This window comes from Dysidea avara, chromosome 10, assembly GCF_963678975.1.
Source record: "Dysidea avara chromosome 10, odDysAvar1.4, whole genome shotgun sequence".
Lineage (NCBI taxonomy): Eukaryota > Metazoa > Porifera > Demospongiae > Dictyoceratida > Dysideidae > Dysidea > Dysidea avara.
The window spans coordinates 2649485-2667624 of NC_089281.1; the positions used below are offsets into that span (position 1 = coordinate 2649485).

General features: G+C 37.6%; 2 protein-coding genes across 3 annotated transcripts in view; one reads left to right on the top strand and one right to left on the bottom strand.

Annotated features, from left to right (window-relative positions):
- Nucleotides 1-747: 747 nt before the first annotated feature.
- LOC136267879 (proteasome subunit alpha type-3-like) lies at nt 748-14061 on the bottom strand. The gene is made up of 11 exons (XM_066063054.1): nt 13945-14061; nt 13815-13897; nt 13642-13765; nt 13493-13594; nt 12313-12386; nt 11297-11369; nt 11029-11094; nt 10724-10770; nt 10498-10565; nt 8396-8460; nt 748-957 (listed from the first exon to the last, which is right to left on the bottom strand). Exons 1-11 carry the CDS (start codon nt 13963-13965, stop codon nt 904-906), a joined length of 777 nt encoding a protein of 258 aa, XP_065919126.1. The 5' UTR covers nt 13966-14061; the 3' UTR covers nt 748-903.
- The window catches only part of LOC136267878 (uncharacterized), a 51320-nt gene continuing 47231 nt past the window's right edge, over nt 14052-18140 (top strand). For both annotated transcript variants that reach the window (XM_066063051.1, XM_066063052.1), the window contains exon 1: nt 14052-14188. The gene's annotated coding sequence lies outside the window, so the exon portion shown is untranslated. The remainder of the gene's footprint in view (nt 14189-18140) is intronic.

Genomic DNA, 18140 nt, shown 5'->3' on the forward strand with positions numbered 1-18140 from the left:
ATTAGAATACTTCAATCTATGCACACACACACGTACATTGTGGGCTAGGCAATACAGCTAGTCGTATGATACAAGTCCAGCTCCTATTACTGTACAGGTAACCTAACAGTACCACAGAACAATTTTTAAGAAGGCTCATGATCAGTTAGATAACAGTAAGTTTTGATATCAACTAGTGACCATGTCAAAGTAGGAACAGTGTTGGGACAGTTACTTTTTTTTACAACTGAACTATTTAGTTACAGTTACATATTACCCATATAATAAAGTAACTATAATAAAATTACCTAATATTATTACATTACTTTGTGTCCACAGCCTTAAGCTGTCACATGTGAAACTGCCACTTTATTACGTGACATGATTGCATTGTTGGACAATGTGCAAATCTTGGTTATAAACAAGAAGCTGGTAAATAAGCTTCATTCAGTAGGCTTTGTTACTTTGTAGTGGCTAGGCGTTACTCAGTGGATACTAACAAGATTAGTAACTTCATTACAAAGTAATAATATTACATTAGACTCGTTACACTAACTTCATTACTTAGGTAACGTATTATTACATATTTACATTTGCAAGGAAAGTAACTATTACCTGTTTTTACAGAATATTTTGTTATATTACTTTGTTACCACAAAAGTAATAATTATTACGTAACGCGTTACCCCCAACACTGGTTCTAAACATAGCTAAGGTGTACTTCATGACCTCATCAACAAGCTAGACCACCTCATTATAGTGACCATGTCCAAACATAGCTAAGGTATACTTCATGACCTTACTAACAAGATGATGAATTATTGTTCACATTTCCTCCACTATAACAACTTTAATACACATCTTATAACAAATGATACAATATGGAAGTATCTGCTGCAACTAGTTGGATGGGTGGGGCTGAGGTTAGGTGGCAGCTTCTTGTCCTTCATCCTCTGAATCACTCTCAGCAATAGCATCCTGTAGTGTGGGATAGTAAATTAGTTATAACAATGATGCATAACAGACTCCTCATATATAGTTTTCCCAACCCTTAAAGACTGTACAGTGGATCTGTTGATTGATCTCAACAATCAATCTAAGCAGATAGTTGAATTGGTGGTGTCTAATCACTGGATGGACTGAATTTACCTTTTTACTTAAAAAGGTGAAATTTTACATTTTTGCAAGTAAAATGTGTAGGGTTGTTTTTAGACAAGTTGTTTTCAAACAATGTCAGGACTCTTTTTGCTAGCATGATGGAATTCAAGACATTAGGCCTGCTATAATAGCGTAATGTGCTTTTTTTTCTTGTAAAATAATTTTCGTATGCAAAGCTTGTACAAAAATTTCTTACACAAAATCAAACTACTCTAATAAAGCAGTCATTCATGTAAATCATACAAAAATTTTATCATGAAAAATTTTAGCACGAAAATAAAGCAAATTACGGTATGTGACTGGGCCAGATGTGTGGGCACAAAATAGGTTATATTTCATTACTGGAATGGAAAATCTGCATTATAATGTAACTTTCACGGACTAATAGTCACCATGTACAATGCAGAAAAATAATAAAACTTGATCATTGCATGTGTCCAACAGTGAAGAAGCATTTCAGTATATCTACTGTAAATGTCTATTATCAGACACTAACCCCATTTGGCTTATTGCAGCTACTATTAATTTTAGGGTTAATTTATCAGTATTGAAATGTTGTCATAAACCATCCAGCCCTACCCTTAAAAATGTGTAAAACCAAAAAATGCCATTTCTGTATTCCATTCCAGTAGTCCACCCCAGTGATTAAACACTACCAGCTAAATTAGGCAGGTAGTGCTAAAAGCCGGAACGGAATGAATGGAACTAATTAGGATGTGTGGCTTCATTGCTCTGAAATCAGTTTGTACAACTACTATTACTACTACACACTACATATACCACACACTTACAATAGATTCATTTGTTATTTCTATATCGTAGCATAGTAGAAATCATTTTATATTATAACATTTAAAGCTCAGTAAAATGTTTCTAATTAATGCTGCATGTGCACTGCAAACCTGTAAAGTGAAGTGTAATCACACCATAATCCAATGGTATTTTAGTGCTGTAGTGTGTATGTATCCAAGTGTTATGCAGGATAGGTGTGACTATTAGCTAGATTTATTGCTCTTGTATGTGTATCATCATAGATATTAGAACACCTGGATTGGAAACGGTTCTTGTGGACCCAATGTACAGTGTAGTTGTGACATAGGTACTCTTGAAACAATCCCTGTTATCTGCGCTAGAGAAAAATAATTACTTTTGGCTACTGAAAAGTCACTGTAGAACCTGAAAATCGGTGAGTTATCAACATGGTTAGTCATACTATACCCTGTTGTACACATTGGTCTAGTTTTTGTGCACAAAAGGTGTGTATTTTCATTTCGAAAAATGCGATATTTTTGTTTCCTTTCTCTTCCAGTGTACGTAGCAAAAATTCAAAAGTGTTTTACGTCACAAATTTATGCTGTATTGACGCACTATTTAATAGTGATACTGTACTGTGACTTTAGAGATGTTATGGTAACAAATTAGTGACTTATGGTAAGTTTTAGTCAGTCGTACCCATTTCACTAATGGGCGTAAAACTAACCACACAAACATCTTTTGAACGTTTTTGAGTTGCCGAGGTGATTGTGATAAAATACATCGGATAGGCTATGTTTTGAGTTTGTATCTGTTGTAGATTTAAGAACAACAGACCATCCATTGGTTTCATGCCAACAATCTTGTCTTCCTTGTGTATGGACCCTAAATGTGTGTCATTCTTTTAGAAACAAGTTCGTTATTTGTATACTATGTCATGTAGTTGTACTGCACAAAAACAACTAAGCTGTGAAAAGGGGTTCGACCTTCAAAAGCCTGAGCTGTGCACCAAGAGAAAGGTGGCTAAAGTAAGGCTGACCCTGTCTGAATGGTATAGGCTTTAGCTCCAATGGCTGTACAACAGCTAGTTGTTACTTTGCCTGGTTAGTTTTTGTGTGTGGCTATGTTGAGGGATTGTAAGTTACATAACTGGCCTTGTGCAATGATTTTAAAAAATTGATACCGAAGAGAAAGTAAACTATACTGTGCAACGTACGAGATCACATATTTTGCACAACTTCTCCCCATCAAACTGGGCCAGAGATAGTAGCCACTAGCTACCATCTGTAAATTTACGTATTTTGAAGGCAGAAGTGAGTATAGTCCCTTTTGCTATATGCTGGAGTAGAATACCACACAAAGTATGTGTTGTGTTTCTTGTGCATTTATTAATCAACTCATTATTGTATTTAGTGGATAATTGTGTATTACATTTAATGCTGTATAGGGTTGTGCTTGTGTCAGCAAGTACATGGAGGAGTGTCAGCATGTAACATTAAGTCATCATCTTGATTCAAGTGTATCTGTGGTGTGTACTTAATGGAGATGGACCAAAGTGTTCAATCAAGAAGACTTGGATAGTAACTGCGGTTGTCAGAAGAAAAATTTCTTCTCTACAATTAGATTGTTATGACTCCCTTTGAGGGAGTGTGTTCATGGTTGTGTGTGTGCCTGTGTGATAAACTATCATTGTAAAAGCATGGATACGGATAGTGCAAGAATTTATTAGGACCGATTTTCCGAAACAGCCAGATATTTGGCTCTAATATCTATGGCATAAGTACAAGTAAGTCATTTAGATTGGATCCAGATGAGCAGACAGCAAAGAGAATCTAAAATTGAGAAAGCTCAGAAAGCAAAACTTAGCGGTGAAAAAACAGAATACAACCATAGCATCATCATCAACAAAACGTTTGAGTGCAAAGATTGAAGATGTACAGATTTCCTATGTGAGTAGACAGAAAGTGCAAAGTACACGGGAGAAAGCAGCACTGAAGGGTTGTGGTTTAGTACTATCAGCCACTGGTGCTACAAAGACATCACGCCAAGTGGCAAGTCTGTCAGCATTTCATCTGAACTGCCTCCATGTCTGGACGGTAGGTGGTGATTAGTAAACCAGTTGGAATTGTTAACTGCGGGGAATTATCAGCATGGAAATTAGGTATTCCAGCAAACACTTTAATCATGATGTAACATCCCACCAACATAAAGTAGGATAGAAATCAAGTGTGACCATCCAGTGTATTCTCCCTACAAATATGTCAACATGCTTTAGCTGCAGCAGAAGACATTGGTATTCTTGCCAAATACTTATAGTGGGTACATAAAACAAAGAAAGGTTTGAATATTTCACAACTTGTTGCAAGTCAGATCCCTGGCAATGCAGGGAAAAGCCGTCATCTCACTGCATGGGTGGTCCTAAAACTCCCACCAACATCAGCTGTGCCAGTGTCAGTGGTACTCATATTAATTCTCAAGCTTCAGCTGATACACAACTAAGTGGCTGTCAACATGACTCTTTCAGTGATGTGTTATCTATCCACCACCCCCAGTAATGTTTTCCCACCAAGAAACACTCCAAACAACATGATTTATTCACCAAGGGGTGCCTACTCCATGCCACCTAGACATCTTTATCCACCAAGTGATGATTACAGTTATTCTCAATATAATCACCAGCAAAGTATAGGATATTCCCATCAAACAATTATGTCTTTTCACCACCCACTAACCGTTACCCCAGTCAATCAGGCAGCCACCATATGCTTTCTGCCACCATCTAGTAGTCATACTAACAGTGGAACATGCCATGTCCTAGATGTCATACACAACACTTATGAGCCTCAAGTGATGCCACCCTTAGATTCTCAAGAAGAAGATACACCAGTATTTACATTACTACAATCAACGTACTCTTGCTACAATTAACTCCAAAGATAATGAAATAATATGGATGTGGTAATAATATAAGAAGCGTTAGTAGCAATGCTGCTAAACCACCATATGATATGGTGGAACAGTATGAAGAGCAATGCTATTAGTGGAGATATTAATACACAGACACTTAAAGTTACAGCGTACCTAACAAAGAGGAGAACACATATTATCATATTATGCTGAAGTACATACAGATAAAGCAACCCTCTTTCAGCAGAGATGATTTAAAGATTCCACCACTGTCGGAAATAATCTACAGCCACTTCACAAGTTGCACTTGTATGATATACTTGGCATCAAATTTTAAATGTGTAGCAGTATTTGCATATTGGCTTGTTACCAATACAGACACTACATGACACAACACCCAAATTCCAGCTGTCAGCAAGACTAAATTCCCGCCCAAATATTATTATTACATCACATGTACAACATCAAATAGACGCACACAGTTGCTATTAAATATACAGTCCAATATCATAATTGTTTGGAATGTTGGCTAAATTAGTTGTATAAACTGACTGCTGTACTAGATTTGATTATAGTCGGTCGTTTCAATTGATTGTTATTTTACCAGAGCTGGTAACTAGTTATATCAGTTTATATTTGATTGCTAAATCATATCATCAAGAGTTAATAACAAGTATAAGGAATTTTAAATTACAGTGTATAGTGCTGTAATAAAAAGTGCTGAAACAAGCTGGACCAGAGTAGTATGTATTATCCAAATACTGTAAAACAATAAGAAGTGAATATCCCTACTGTGCGAGATTCAATGCACAGTAGGGATATTTACTTCTTATTGTAGTACATTATTTGGACATTACGTACTACTCCGATCCAGTTTGTTTCAGTACTTTTTATTGCAGCACTATACACTGTCCCTACTCTAATTTAAAATTCCTAATTTTTCTTATACTTGTTTGTGAAGTTTTTTTGCAAGCTCATGACCACTAAATAGCCTGCTTTTCATAAAACCAGTCACAATATTTATAAGAGTTAATCACAGCACTATTACACTAGATTATGACTCATATAATAACAACTGATCAGTGGGTGTGGCTCTGCATAAGCCTGCAACAATAATGGACGTGGATTTGTGCATACCTACACACTGATGAATGGGAATGGCTACCATATGTCTACAGACAGTAATTTACGTAAGTGGGCGTGGCTCACAAAAGAAGCAGGGTTACACTATGACGTGTAGCAACATGTTCACATTTAATTTAGCACGTGGGGTCAGACCCAAATAATCTGTAAAGTGTGACCTGACTCAGTTTAACATTGTTACTAAATAAACTATATTTATTGACTTACACATCGCTATATAGCTAGTTCGCCATGATTGCTCTCTCTGATTGATATCAACAGCGAGTCACATACACATGTATTCAAATAGTTTGGTGCAACCGGCGACCACGTGTATTTGAATAGTTTGATGCATTATACACTGGTAGATGGAAGCCGTACTGTAGTCTATTAACACTCAGTAGTAGAACCTTGACTGATGGCCATGGTAAAGAAGGATAAAAGGTAAGACAATAGCACAAGCATTGTATGTATATCAATATACCAAAGGTTTTTTCTTAAGCAAGCTAGAAACGTTTCTGCTAAAATTATGGCTGTAGCTCTAGCCAGTTTTCTGCTATGCTTGACTGAAGGCATCAGGCAGGCAGGCAGTAGAAAATTCCATTGAATAAATTAAAAAAAAAATCTGTAGCAACTTGATGGAAACGTCTCGGGTTGACCTGAAGACACTTTTGGGCTTGGTTTTACTCAACCAATACTGTCATGTTGTTGTGAGGAAAAATTGCAGCAGGTTTTTAGGTTATATTATATCACAGATCACCCCCACACCTTTAATGTCCCTACTATACAGTACTATCGTACTGTATGATAGTGGAGGCCCTCCACTATCATTAACCATATCAAAACTAGTCTGTACATTTTGTCAAATGAAGCCATATGCGTATTTCGTTTTTTCAATACATTTTGTACGCAAAACACATGTTTTTAAAGTGTAAAGGTTCGCTACACCTTACACATTAGACTTCCCCAAAAAAAAAACGGGTGGAATTAACAATTTCTAACCTTCAGCTTTCTTTTGTTCAATACAATTTTATCACAATTCAACCGGGAAGTCACTGCTCTTTCAGGCTGAAGTCCGTTGATTGCAAATAACTCCCATACATTGCGTATTGATGATTGCGCATGGCTCATTTATCGCGATGATTCTAAGTCACACATGGGGAAATCCCCATTAAAACGGGTAGCATTATTTAGAGCAGTCTAGCAGCAACAGGTTGGTGTGAAATTTATGTGGATTGCGACAGCATTTGCCAGTGCTCTGGTGGGTTAAACGTTTGTAACAAAAACTCCATATATTTGAATGGACACACGAAATACCTACTTCCCAGAGAGCTACTTTTCGGATGCTACTCGATGCAGCAGGGGTTCTAGTGGACTGAGGTTTGTAGTAATGTATTTTATATCAAGTAGGAAGAGAGATTCTACTGGTAACTCAGAGTCAAATTTTCGTATACGCGTAATTTAATTTTTGCGGTAAACTTGACACAAGTTTTGATATGCTCTTGATATCATGGTTAGTACAATCATGATAATAAAGTGATAGATAATACACTTTCAGGAGGCATAGGGGAGCATTGCTTGGAAAAATAGCTATGAACCATATATGAGTATAAATTACTCTAATTAATACCTACCTGTATGTGCAAGCCTACACATCAAGCCCATGCTGAAGAATGCTTGGATACACAACACATTACAACACTAAAATACCATTGTAGTTTATCTGCTAGAATAACCAGAAACAATTCTACAGTGTGAGTACACATCACCTTCCAGATTTGCAATGCACTGCTACTAAGAGGGGGCACTAATTAGAAACATTTACTGGGCATTAAATAGGATATACAACAATGATTTCTACTACCATAGTTTGCTTTATTTTTAAAATTTTTGTGCATAAATATTTTCGTATGATTTACATGAATGACTGCTCTATTAGAGTAGTTTGATCTTATTTAAAAAAACTTTGTGTAAGAAATTTTCATGCAGGTTTGCATACAAAAGTTATTATACAACGAAAAAAAGCAAATTACGGTATGCTACGATATAGAAATAACAAATGAATCTAACGTAAGTCTATCTAAATGTGCGGTGTCTGTAGTGTGTAGTAGTCGTACAAGCTGATTTCAAAACAGTGAAGTCATGTGCCCTAATTGGTTCCGTTCCACTCCATTCTATTACAGTTTTTAGCACTACGTATCAGAATTAGGCAAGTTAGATATGTGTTTGCACACAGATGGCCCATTCAGGGGAACACAGGTTAGACAAGTCTCACTGAAACAGCTTGGACTACAATACTAGTAATAGTAAACACACGAGAGTACAAGTTACACATGTCCACACTAGAGTACACAAGTACAACACACACACACACACACACACACACACACACACACACACACACACACACACACACACACACACACACACACACACACACACACACACACACACACACACACACACACACACACACCTTAGCATATTGTTCAGCCTCTTGAAATACATCTTGTGGTACCACCTTGTGTTTACCATCTGTCACTATGACAATGTAATAGACTATGTGAGTAAGTGGCATACTGTATAAGAGCCTTTAGCTATTGTTATTGTGGTTTTCCAAGTTCTTGAAAGCAAAGCATCATGTGTGTATGAGCATGCATGTGCACAGTTGTTTAGCAGCAGATGTGCTGGGGTCACACAAGGGAACTTGAGCATGTCCATACATACAACTTGACATCCACAGAACATTAGTTACATACATATAAAGAACTACTAATACAGAAACAATACTAGCACAGTGTTTTAATTTCAAGAACTTGGAAAACTGTGATATCATAGTACTGCTTGCCTGGGATAGCTACAAACTTCACATGCTTATAAGTCATGTAGACATGTCTGTTGTACTTTTCCTTATACAGTAACAGTTATTCAACCATCATTTCTCCGAAATTGGAAATGACTGTTCTATTAGAGTATTTTGAGTACAAGTGTATGTTCTATTAGAGTATCTCAACAGAGTTCTGTATATCAATGCATGGGCTTCAGTTATCCAAACAATTCACTTATCCGAACACTTTTACCATCGCCCGAGATTAGATAACTGATGGTCCATTGTATACCTACAGTATTAAACTGTGCCAGGTACTTCACTGCCAAGTTGTAATGCTTGGATCTATTTAAATGCTAAGGGTGCATGTGCTGAAATACTAAGTTACAGTCTAGTTCTAAAACACACACTGTACTTGTATGTCACACTAGAGTCTAGACGGCCTCCATGTTTCTAAGTCAGCAATACAAGCACTTCCACCAACACTTTAACCAATATCATTTCACACCAAAAACTAACACCCATTGCTGAATATACTGTATGTCTTAATCAAAGGGAAGGTCCATAGGAAATAAGCATCCAGGGTTTTATACTGATAAATAATGGCATACCATGTACTTCACAATTTGTTTTATAGTGAGAATCAGACTGGTGAGAAACTAGTCACACTCAAACATTACACTAGTACACCGAAAAATTTGAATTTAAAAATAAAGTAGGGATTTATGCTATAAAAAGCACTGAAACAAGGAATGTCGAGCTACAACGGTGAACTCAAATCACAATCAAAAAATACAACCAATCATCCTTTCTGTGGTGCCAATATCTATATCTAAGTTTCATTAAGGCACCCAAGGGATCATTGGTTGCATTGTTTGATTGTGATTTGAATTCACCATTGTAGCTTGACAATCCTTGTTTCAGTGCTTTCTATAGCATAGATCCCTACTTTATTTTTAAATTCAAATTTTTGATATACTAGTTTGTTTAGCTTTTAAGTTTAGCTATAGCTAGCTGTAGCTACGTATTAGTGTACTGTTTCAAACTGCATACTTTTATAACTACTGTATATAGAAGAGCAACAAGATCTTGATCATGTAGAGATCGGAAGTATTGATGATAAACTTCAGTTTACAATACAGCTGTTCAGCATAGCTAATAACACTGCTACGTAAACACTTTTAAAATAAATTTGTGGCATCTAAATATGCTGCTCAGGGAAAGTGTTGGTACAGAAAATTAATGCCTCGTTAAACAGTACTACTGTACTGTTTGAAATAATAGTATTAAGGATGATGTGGGTTAGGTCTACCGACAAACTAGTTAACAAGGTCTCACGTCATAGGGATGTTTGACAATTTCCAAATGAAATATTAATGGGCAAGAAAAAGTGAGTTACTAGCATCAAGCTTTACCTTCTTTATCAAGCTTAGTGGCAGTGTAACATTAGTGTTCCTATATCTGTACCAATACTAATGATGCTGATCATGTATCAGAAAGCAAGCTGATGGCTAAATGAGGCTATCACATAAGACACAAACCTGCTATGGGGGTAATGGTATAGGTAGCTAGTCACCTGTGATTCACCAGTGAATGTTTACTGTGCTGATCAAATGAAAATTGACAAAGCCAAATACTTCATTAATTTTCTAAGGATAGTTAAAGTTTACTTCGCCAGTTAAAACCAGGTCTTTATTAACGTGAGTGAAGTTCAGAAACATCATCTGAACACACTAACTCATCACACATACCTGCTCCAACCCAACTGAGCTCCAGTTCAAATTCTTTGTCCTTCACCTCATCATGAATAACATAAATACTGAAAAACAGCTCAGGAATCAACACCAGTGTACAGAGTGTGTGTGTGTGTGTGTGTGTGCGCGTGCGTGTTATCTTTTTGACTGGTTTGTTAGCACCTCCATGTGGTGACCCTTGAACAGACAACTGGGTATACTCCCATGACAGTTTAAAGGATACATTTTTGCTGCCTCTTTAATAGCTTCCTGACATGTCAACTCATCAACCTAAAATACAAACACCACAAGGCATCAATGAAACGGTGTTGCCAAAATACTACGACATACATATCTTCCATATTAAGTCACTATTTGTCTACAGTATAAGGACAATTTTAATGACTGCACCTTCAGGCTATGATGGTGGCTTAAGGGTGGTACAGCAGATATTGGCTGGTAAGATACAATACCATATGGACAATGGGAGCAAAAGTTACATCACATTAATATTTTCATCCCAAAACAAAACCTGATATTTTTCCTCACCTTCAGTTTCTCTAGTTCAGTTTTGGCTGCTTGTTTGGCCTTCCCTATGGCAACCCCCTTGTAGCCCTAGTAAGGCGAGGAGATACACACAGACAAACTGGCCACATACACACAGATAGATTGGTCACATCAAGAGTCCATAAAATAAAATGGTGAGGACCCCTCACTATTGTACAATATGAACTCTTGGTGGTCATATATACACATACCAAAATTGGTCACATACACACAGATAGACGGGTTATACGTAGACAGACAGGTCACTCACCCATGATAACCCTGATGGGTCAACCATGTATAGTTGTGGACCATCAGTCTGATCATGTGATCCTAACATCGCACTGTGGAATATAGGGTAGATATTACATTACATGTTCTATTATAGTATTTGAAATTTATACGCTATATAGTGTGAGTGTATGGGTTGCTGAAGGGGCATACAACTTGGCTCCATGACTATCCAAAATACATCACTTAGAATTGTATATGATGTGGTGATGTTTGTACAGTTCAGTACACTACAATAATCAGTAGTACAGGACAAAGCTGGAAGGAGCAACAACTTGATTGATCTTGAGAGGTAACACAAATCTTGTTATCAGATCAACAGTATCTTTATGCTTTTTATTGTATTTCCACTGAAAGGTGATGATACTAGCACCATTTTTTCACTTAGAGGAGGATGGAAGCGTTGTAAGTGCCAATAAAACAAATTATGCAAAATTCATTTTATTGAGGAGGGTAATGTCAATCTCAATATAATGCAGTGAAGCATCATTGTAGAGTTGTACATGACAAGTCTGGTGAAGTTGTCTATACCAAACTGCAACTCATTAATTTCACCCAGAACTCAAAGTGCCTTTTCACAAAATAAAGTACAATGTCTTGAGCTTATGTGAAGCACGATCTGAATATCTAATGAACCCCATCATTTTTAGTTTTGTATTGTGACTACTGAGGGTCACCAAATAAAATAATAGCAATATACAGAGAGCATGTTCAACCTGCACTAGTTGTCACTTGGGATGATGCTACTCATGCAACTCTTAAAAATGGAAACGATGAATTGGAATGAATGTGATGGCAGCTTTGAGGCAATGCAACTTACATGCTTCTACACTACCTTCAGTGGCTCATAACCTTGGTACCTACATGTACAAAATGTTTTGAAAGCATTGTTTTCAACAAGCACTGGTGTGTCATAAAATCCTTAGTAAGAGATAGTATAAAGCGGAACAAATATACATCTTCAGTAACACCCACTGGGAGTACTCAGTAACTCACCTACAACCAAATGGCCTCACTGCACTGTAGAGTGTGTACACGTGCACAAAACTTGACACTCGATTGGTCAATTGCTACAACAACAAGAACAACATATTCAGCTATGCAGTCTAATACAACACACACACACATACAATGGGAACTATAGTATTATCCAGACACTTAGTTACAATTGAGTGAGTCTCTTGTAGATGGGAAACATCATTATATTTAGGGGAATGATCACTGAGCTATCTATTTTTGGTAGCAAAAGTGACCACTATAAGTGCAGCTATCTATAAGTACTTAAACTGACCATGACACAAGACACTGGTGGCAAAGTATCCATACTATACAAGTTCCACTGAACATTTCTGTATATACACACACTATGTACACACACACAAAGCAAAGTTTCTGGCAGCTGTGACACACATGTATCCCTGGACCTGGTGTTAGAGCCTGTATCTAGTCTTATGGATTGACAACTGAAATTCTACATCAACCTGCTATGCAAAGTATGGACAGTTGGGAATGTGTTTGCTTGCTTGACATTCCATTACATGGTGAACTGAAGCAATGGGAATATCACAGTTACTTGCTCAAGGAAATCCAATACCTGCAATTACACCAGGCCAGTACATTGACCATTTGGCTGGGCTACTTTACCACAACTCACAAAGCAAGCAATGATTAAAATCTTTTCATGGTAGGCTCATGCACTACTCTGTACAAACATGCATCTAAGATGTACAAAACATTTCCCTAGTAATACAAATTGGTACATTGCTAGGTCGCCTATATAGGTCCCCAATGAAACTGCAGAGCAAGCTTCTTGCTCAAGAAAATAATAGCAACAACAATTAAGCATTGAACCTACCGTAGGACTTTGTAATTACACCTGACCTCACAATCACTAAAAATACACTACAGGCACGGCATTATGACAAGGTCATGTACGAAGGAGTGTATGTACAAGCATACCGTACAGCGTAAAAATTTGACAGGAGAAAATTTTGACGAAATTAATGAAATGCTTGCCATTTGTCAATATTCAAGAGATAATGAATTTGTCAAAATTTCAACCCATCAAATTATTAGATGTACAGTACAAGGACCATGAGAATACGAGCAAGTCAAATTGAACAACCAAGTGCCATACAATTGTCTACTTATTATTGCTCACTGGCTAAATTGTTACCTTAACAGGAATTGGTGAAGTATAGTAGCTACGATAATCTGCTGCCTCTTCTCTAGCTCTCTCTACTATCTGACGAGCATCAGCTATTAGTCCTGCCACCACCTACACCACAAACAACTACTTAACAGCATCACTAATAGCCACCCCACCATTCCAATGTGTCGGTCAATGGTGAAGTATCTCCTGTTTGCTCCAGGTTCATACAACTTTGATTGAACTAGTTTCTCAACAGCAAACACTACTCCGTCTTTGCAGCGAATACCTACCGCTGTGCTGTACAGTATGCATTGGAATAGTGTAAGTTTTTTGCTTTGTGACATACCCGCTGTTATCCAGTGCTTTCATCGCATATTCCACTTGGAACACTCGTCCATCGGGGGAGAATTGTGAAGCTGATAAATCGTACTGTGAAGTACATTATGAATGCTCTATTAAATTGGGATGGTTCTTACCCCAGTTCCTATTGAGCTCATTTCGTAGTTTCGTTACACGCAGCACTTCTATATAATACCCACCATATTGTGCCATAGGATCACGTGTACAGCCGGCTTGACTTTAACGCGGGCCCGGTAAGGCTATTAAAGACAGTTCTGTACTTAGCTCGTTAATACCGTCGAGTTACGAATACTTGAGCTGGTGGACGGTAACTTAAGGCGTTTACAGGATTCTGGAAAAGTATTTGTCGACTGTTGGTTGGTCAGTGGTATGATCGCAAGTGTGGTGTGTACGTGCTCTAGTGTGTGGTGTCCAGTGTTTATTCTAGGATATCTTCTTTGGGGGGAATCAGGAATTTGGGGGGTGTCCAGGTGAAAGTCTGCATATAGTTGTCTAAGTTCACAACTATATAAAACAGTTGAAATTGTTGCCAAACTGGTTAGCCATTTAAGGCTATCTCATGAGTGTTGATTTAGATTTTTGTGGTTTGTAGAGCTTGATGAATAGTAGTGATGACATAATGATGTAATACCTAGGACAACTATGTACAACTGCATGTATACATATTCTTTTAGTATTGCGCTGCATATCAAGTGTTGAACCTTTACAAATACAGTATTGACCATCATTGTACATAAATTATGTCGTATGCTACCACAAAGCACTAGCAAATTACAAGATCTGCATGGGTGGATGTCTTCCAAGACATACGTAATTTAAAACTTAGGGTGTTTGAAATAATTATTAAATAGTAGGGCATTTTCATGAACAAATTTTTTAAATCAGGCTTTTTGATATTAAATTCTTGGGTTATTTGTGCTGGCTGTGCATGCTACTTTGAAAGCAGAAATTTTTACACAATTACACTTTCTGAGATTGAATTTAAGCACAATTTTGAGAGTTAATTAAGCATGCTATTTTTCTATACTGGGTAAACTTGGGCTCTCAGATATTGAATAGTCATCACTATATGTATGATTTTTTGTTAGTTGTATACTAGGAGATTTTTAAAAATTGATGTAATACTGAATCTGAGAGCACTTTAATGTTGTGTTTAATTATACGTATTAACCACTCTGAGATTGAATCTCGGAGCATCTTTGATAAGTTTCATGTGTCATTTTAAAACAAGCTTAACCTAAGTTTAGTGCAGTAGTCACTCACACTATTAGGGGGTGAGTTTGAGATTTTAGGGGGGAAGTTTCCCCCCTAACAGCCCTAGAATTAACACTGGTAGTGTTGCCAAGGATGTCGCGCAGCCAGAGCGCTTTTTTGGTGGATTTACAAAGAAAAGAAACTTCCAAAACAACACTGCTATGCTATGTTTCTTCCTTCCATCCTGAAAAAAAGTAGTTTGGTTGCGCGAGACTTGTGTGCTCTAAGGATCGAGCCTGGCTGAGGGGTCCGACACTTCTGAAAGAGCGTACGAGATTTCCAGATTTCTACCTTGATTTCTAATTTCCAGGTTGATTTCTGCTGATTTCCGCCCACTCAATTCAACTATCTCATTCCTTGTTCTCCATTCATCGTATTTACTGCTGTAACCAATGTATCTAACCTTTACCCTGTCCGAGTTTTCAGCATCTTCTTCTATAATTTCTAGCCTATACTGGAGAGGGTCATCCACAACATCACGAACGGTGTGTATGCCATTGTTAGCTATTCTTCTCTTTGGGATACGCAAAGTTTATGGAATATCTTATCCAATTTACAGAGAAACACAGAGGTTAGAGGCTTGATTTCTGATTTCTACTGCAGGGAGCATACGAGATGCCAGCCTAGTAAAAGGCGGTTTTTGCAGGGGGCGTTCCCAAATCATGAGCATGGCTTTATAATGGGTGGCATACTCACAATAAATTAGAAAACCTGTAAATAGATCTTAACATTAGTTTCGTTACAGATACCCACTTTTTGGGGGGTAGCCAGCGCCCACGCAAAAATCCAACACGGTGTATGAGAGTCCCAATATTTAAGTATTTCAAAACGTATTTCTGTACTATTTCAATAAATATTTCATGTATTTATAATTGGATTTCTCAGATAGTGTACGAGAGTCCCAAGACGTTAGCTATCCCTCGCACTTTTGCAACAGTACATTTTTTTGTGCAATGGATGGTTTGCAGTTTTAGGGTGTGTCCCTGTACAAGGGTTTATGAAGTTCTTGCAAATCCATAATTTAAAACGTACACACATGCGCATTACTGTGCAATTCAATTATTGATGCGGGTGTGAAAGAGCAATATAGTTTTGAATCTCATGTGTGCCAGTGACTGTACTAGTGTCAGTTATGATTCAATATGACCAACAGGCACAGTGGCGGATCTAGAAATTTTCAGAGGGGATGTCAGGTTCAGGAAGTTTTCAATAACTGTGATCCCAGCTAGGGTGAATGTTAACTTGATAGCTCAGTGGCCTATAGCTACATAGATCTATGGTGTAAACTAGCTAGCAACGAATTAGTAAAAAATCACTCCACAACATTGTGTCACAGTTGAATCTTACCAATCCAGGCCTTCTCAGAAAGTTTTGAAGCAAAACAGCACTTGTACTCATTGAAACGATAATTATTTTTAGAGATGCTTAACATGCTTAAACTCCATAATGGCATTTTCAGTGATTTCAAAGGCAAAAGTATGAAGTTTGGCCAGTAGAAAAAGTCCCAATATAATACACTATGTTACAGTTAAAGCACCGCCGCGTGTGTGTACGGAAAATATAGCACGAGACATCTCCGAGTGCTGTATTTTTCGTACACACAAGCATAGGTGGTGCTTTAAGTGTTATATTGTACTTCTTGGTCGTCTGGCTCGGAGCGATTTTCTCTAGTACTCAAACCGCTGCAATTTTTAATAATCTAAGTGTTTGTATAATCCAGTGCCAGAAATAACAGTCAGCCATCGGCCATTTTCCGAGCAAAATCACGTTTTGACTGACTATTTGGAGGCTTGTTCGGTCAAACGTCCGACAAGCAGCAAGACAGTTGGTAAAAGCTCACAAATTAAAAATCAAGCAAGCTATAACAGATGTCACATCAAGCTGATAGCGTACCTCACAGCTGCTCAACGTCCCAGTGATGATGGGAGGCCCATAGGATGTTATCACGTGACCACAGACGACAGGAGAATTGTTCTAATATTTGGTGCAAACGTTGGTGGATTTAAACTTAAGTTGTTTTGTGAAGATTTCGGAAGATCGGAAGTATTTAGACTATGCACATTTGAAGATATTCGAGTCTACTGAGTGAAGGAATTTAAAGCGACTTGTGTCTAGTTTTTGGCAGGATCCAGTTCAGGGGTGCAGTTGAACCACATTGGCCAGGAGTGATGCCCCCTTCCGCGTTACTGACATCAGGGATATACTGAGCGATTAATCTTGAAGTAAAACAGTGGAAACCAGCAATATCAGATGATAAATCACACCATAATCGTATCTCATAGCCAAGGGTAAGCCGGCTCGACATGGATAATGTAAAGGATGGTAGCAGTTGTTATTGTAGCTGAATCATTGTTATGTGGTGGTTAGTATGTTTAATCTATGTACTGGAGCATGTTTCTTCTAAAGATGAGGTGTGGCTATTGCCAAAGCCGTGGCGTTTAACCTGGTAAGTATTCGTAGCTCACTTGCTTTATCTTAGTCATCATGCTGTAGGGTAGTTAGTCATAGAATAAGTTAGTTAATGCACACATTTTTGATTAACAAATTTAATAGGAGCCCATATGAAAATGGGCTCCTAAAATGTATGTGGTGGAGTTAGAAGTGTTTCTAGGTGTTCCATATGCTGGTGACCTGTGAAGGATTGCTTGCATTGTCCAATGGTATAATATCCTGTGATGCTGTCCTCAGAAGCGCATCAGCTACATACCACTTACTGTTCCCAGGACACAAGATGGCCAATCAAATCTGGAAACGGCCTACCAAATTTATTCTTGCTAGTACATTTGACCAGTCAATGACGAATTCTTATTTCTGGCACTGATAATCTATTTCTAGTTGTAGAACAAACTGATAGGATTAGTTAGGCTAGTTTTAGTGATTTACAATGCTATGCATGTGATCAATCACGCTGTGTTAGTGGAGTTGCTTTGTGATTGGATGATCAGTAAGTAGTTATACAATCTATTTCTAGCCGTAGAATGAACTGGTAGAATTAGTTTGGCTTGTTTTAGAGATTTACAGTATGTTGTTTTCATAACATTCCTTTAGTAAATCCTCC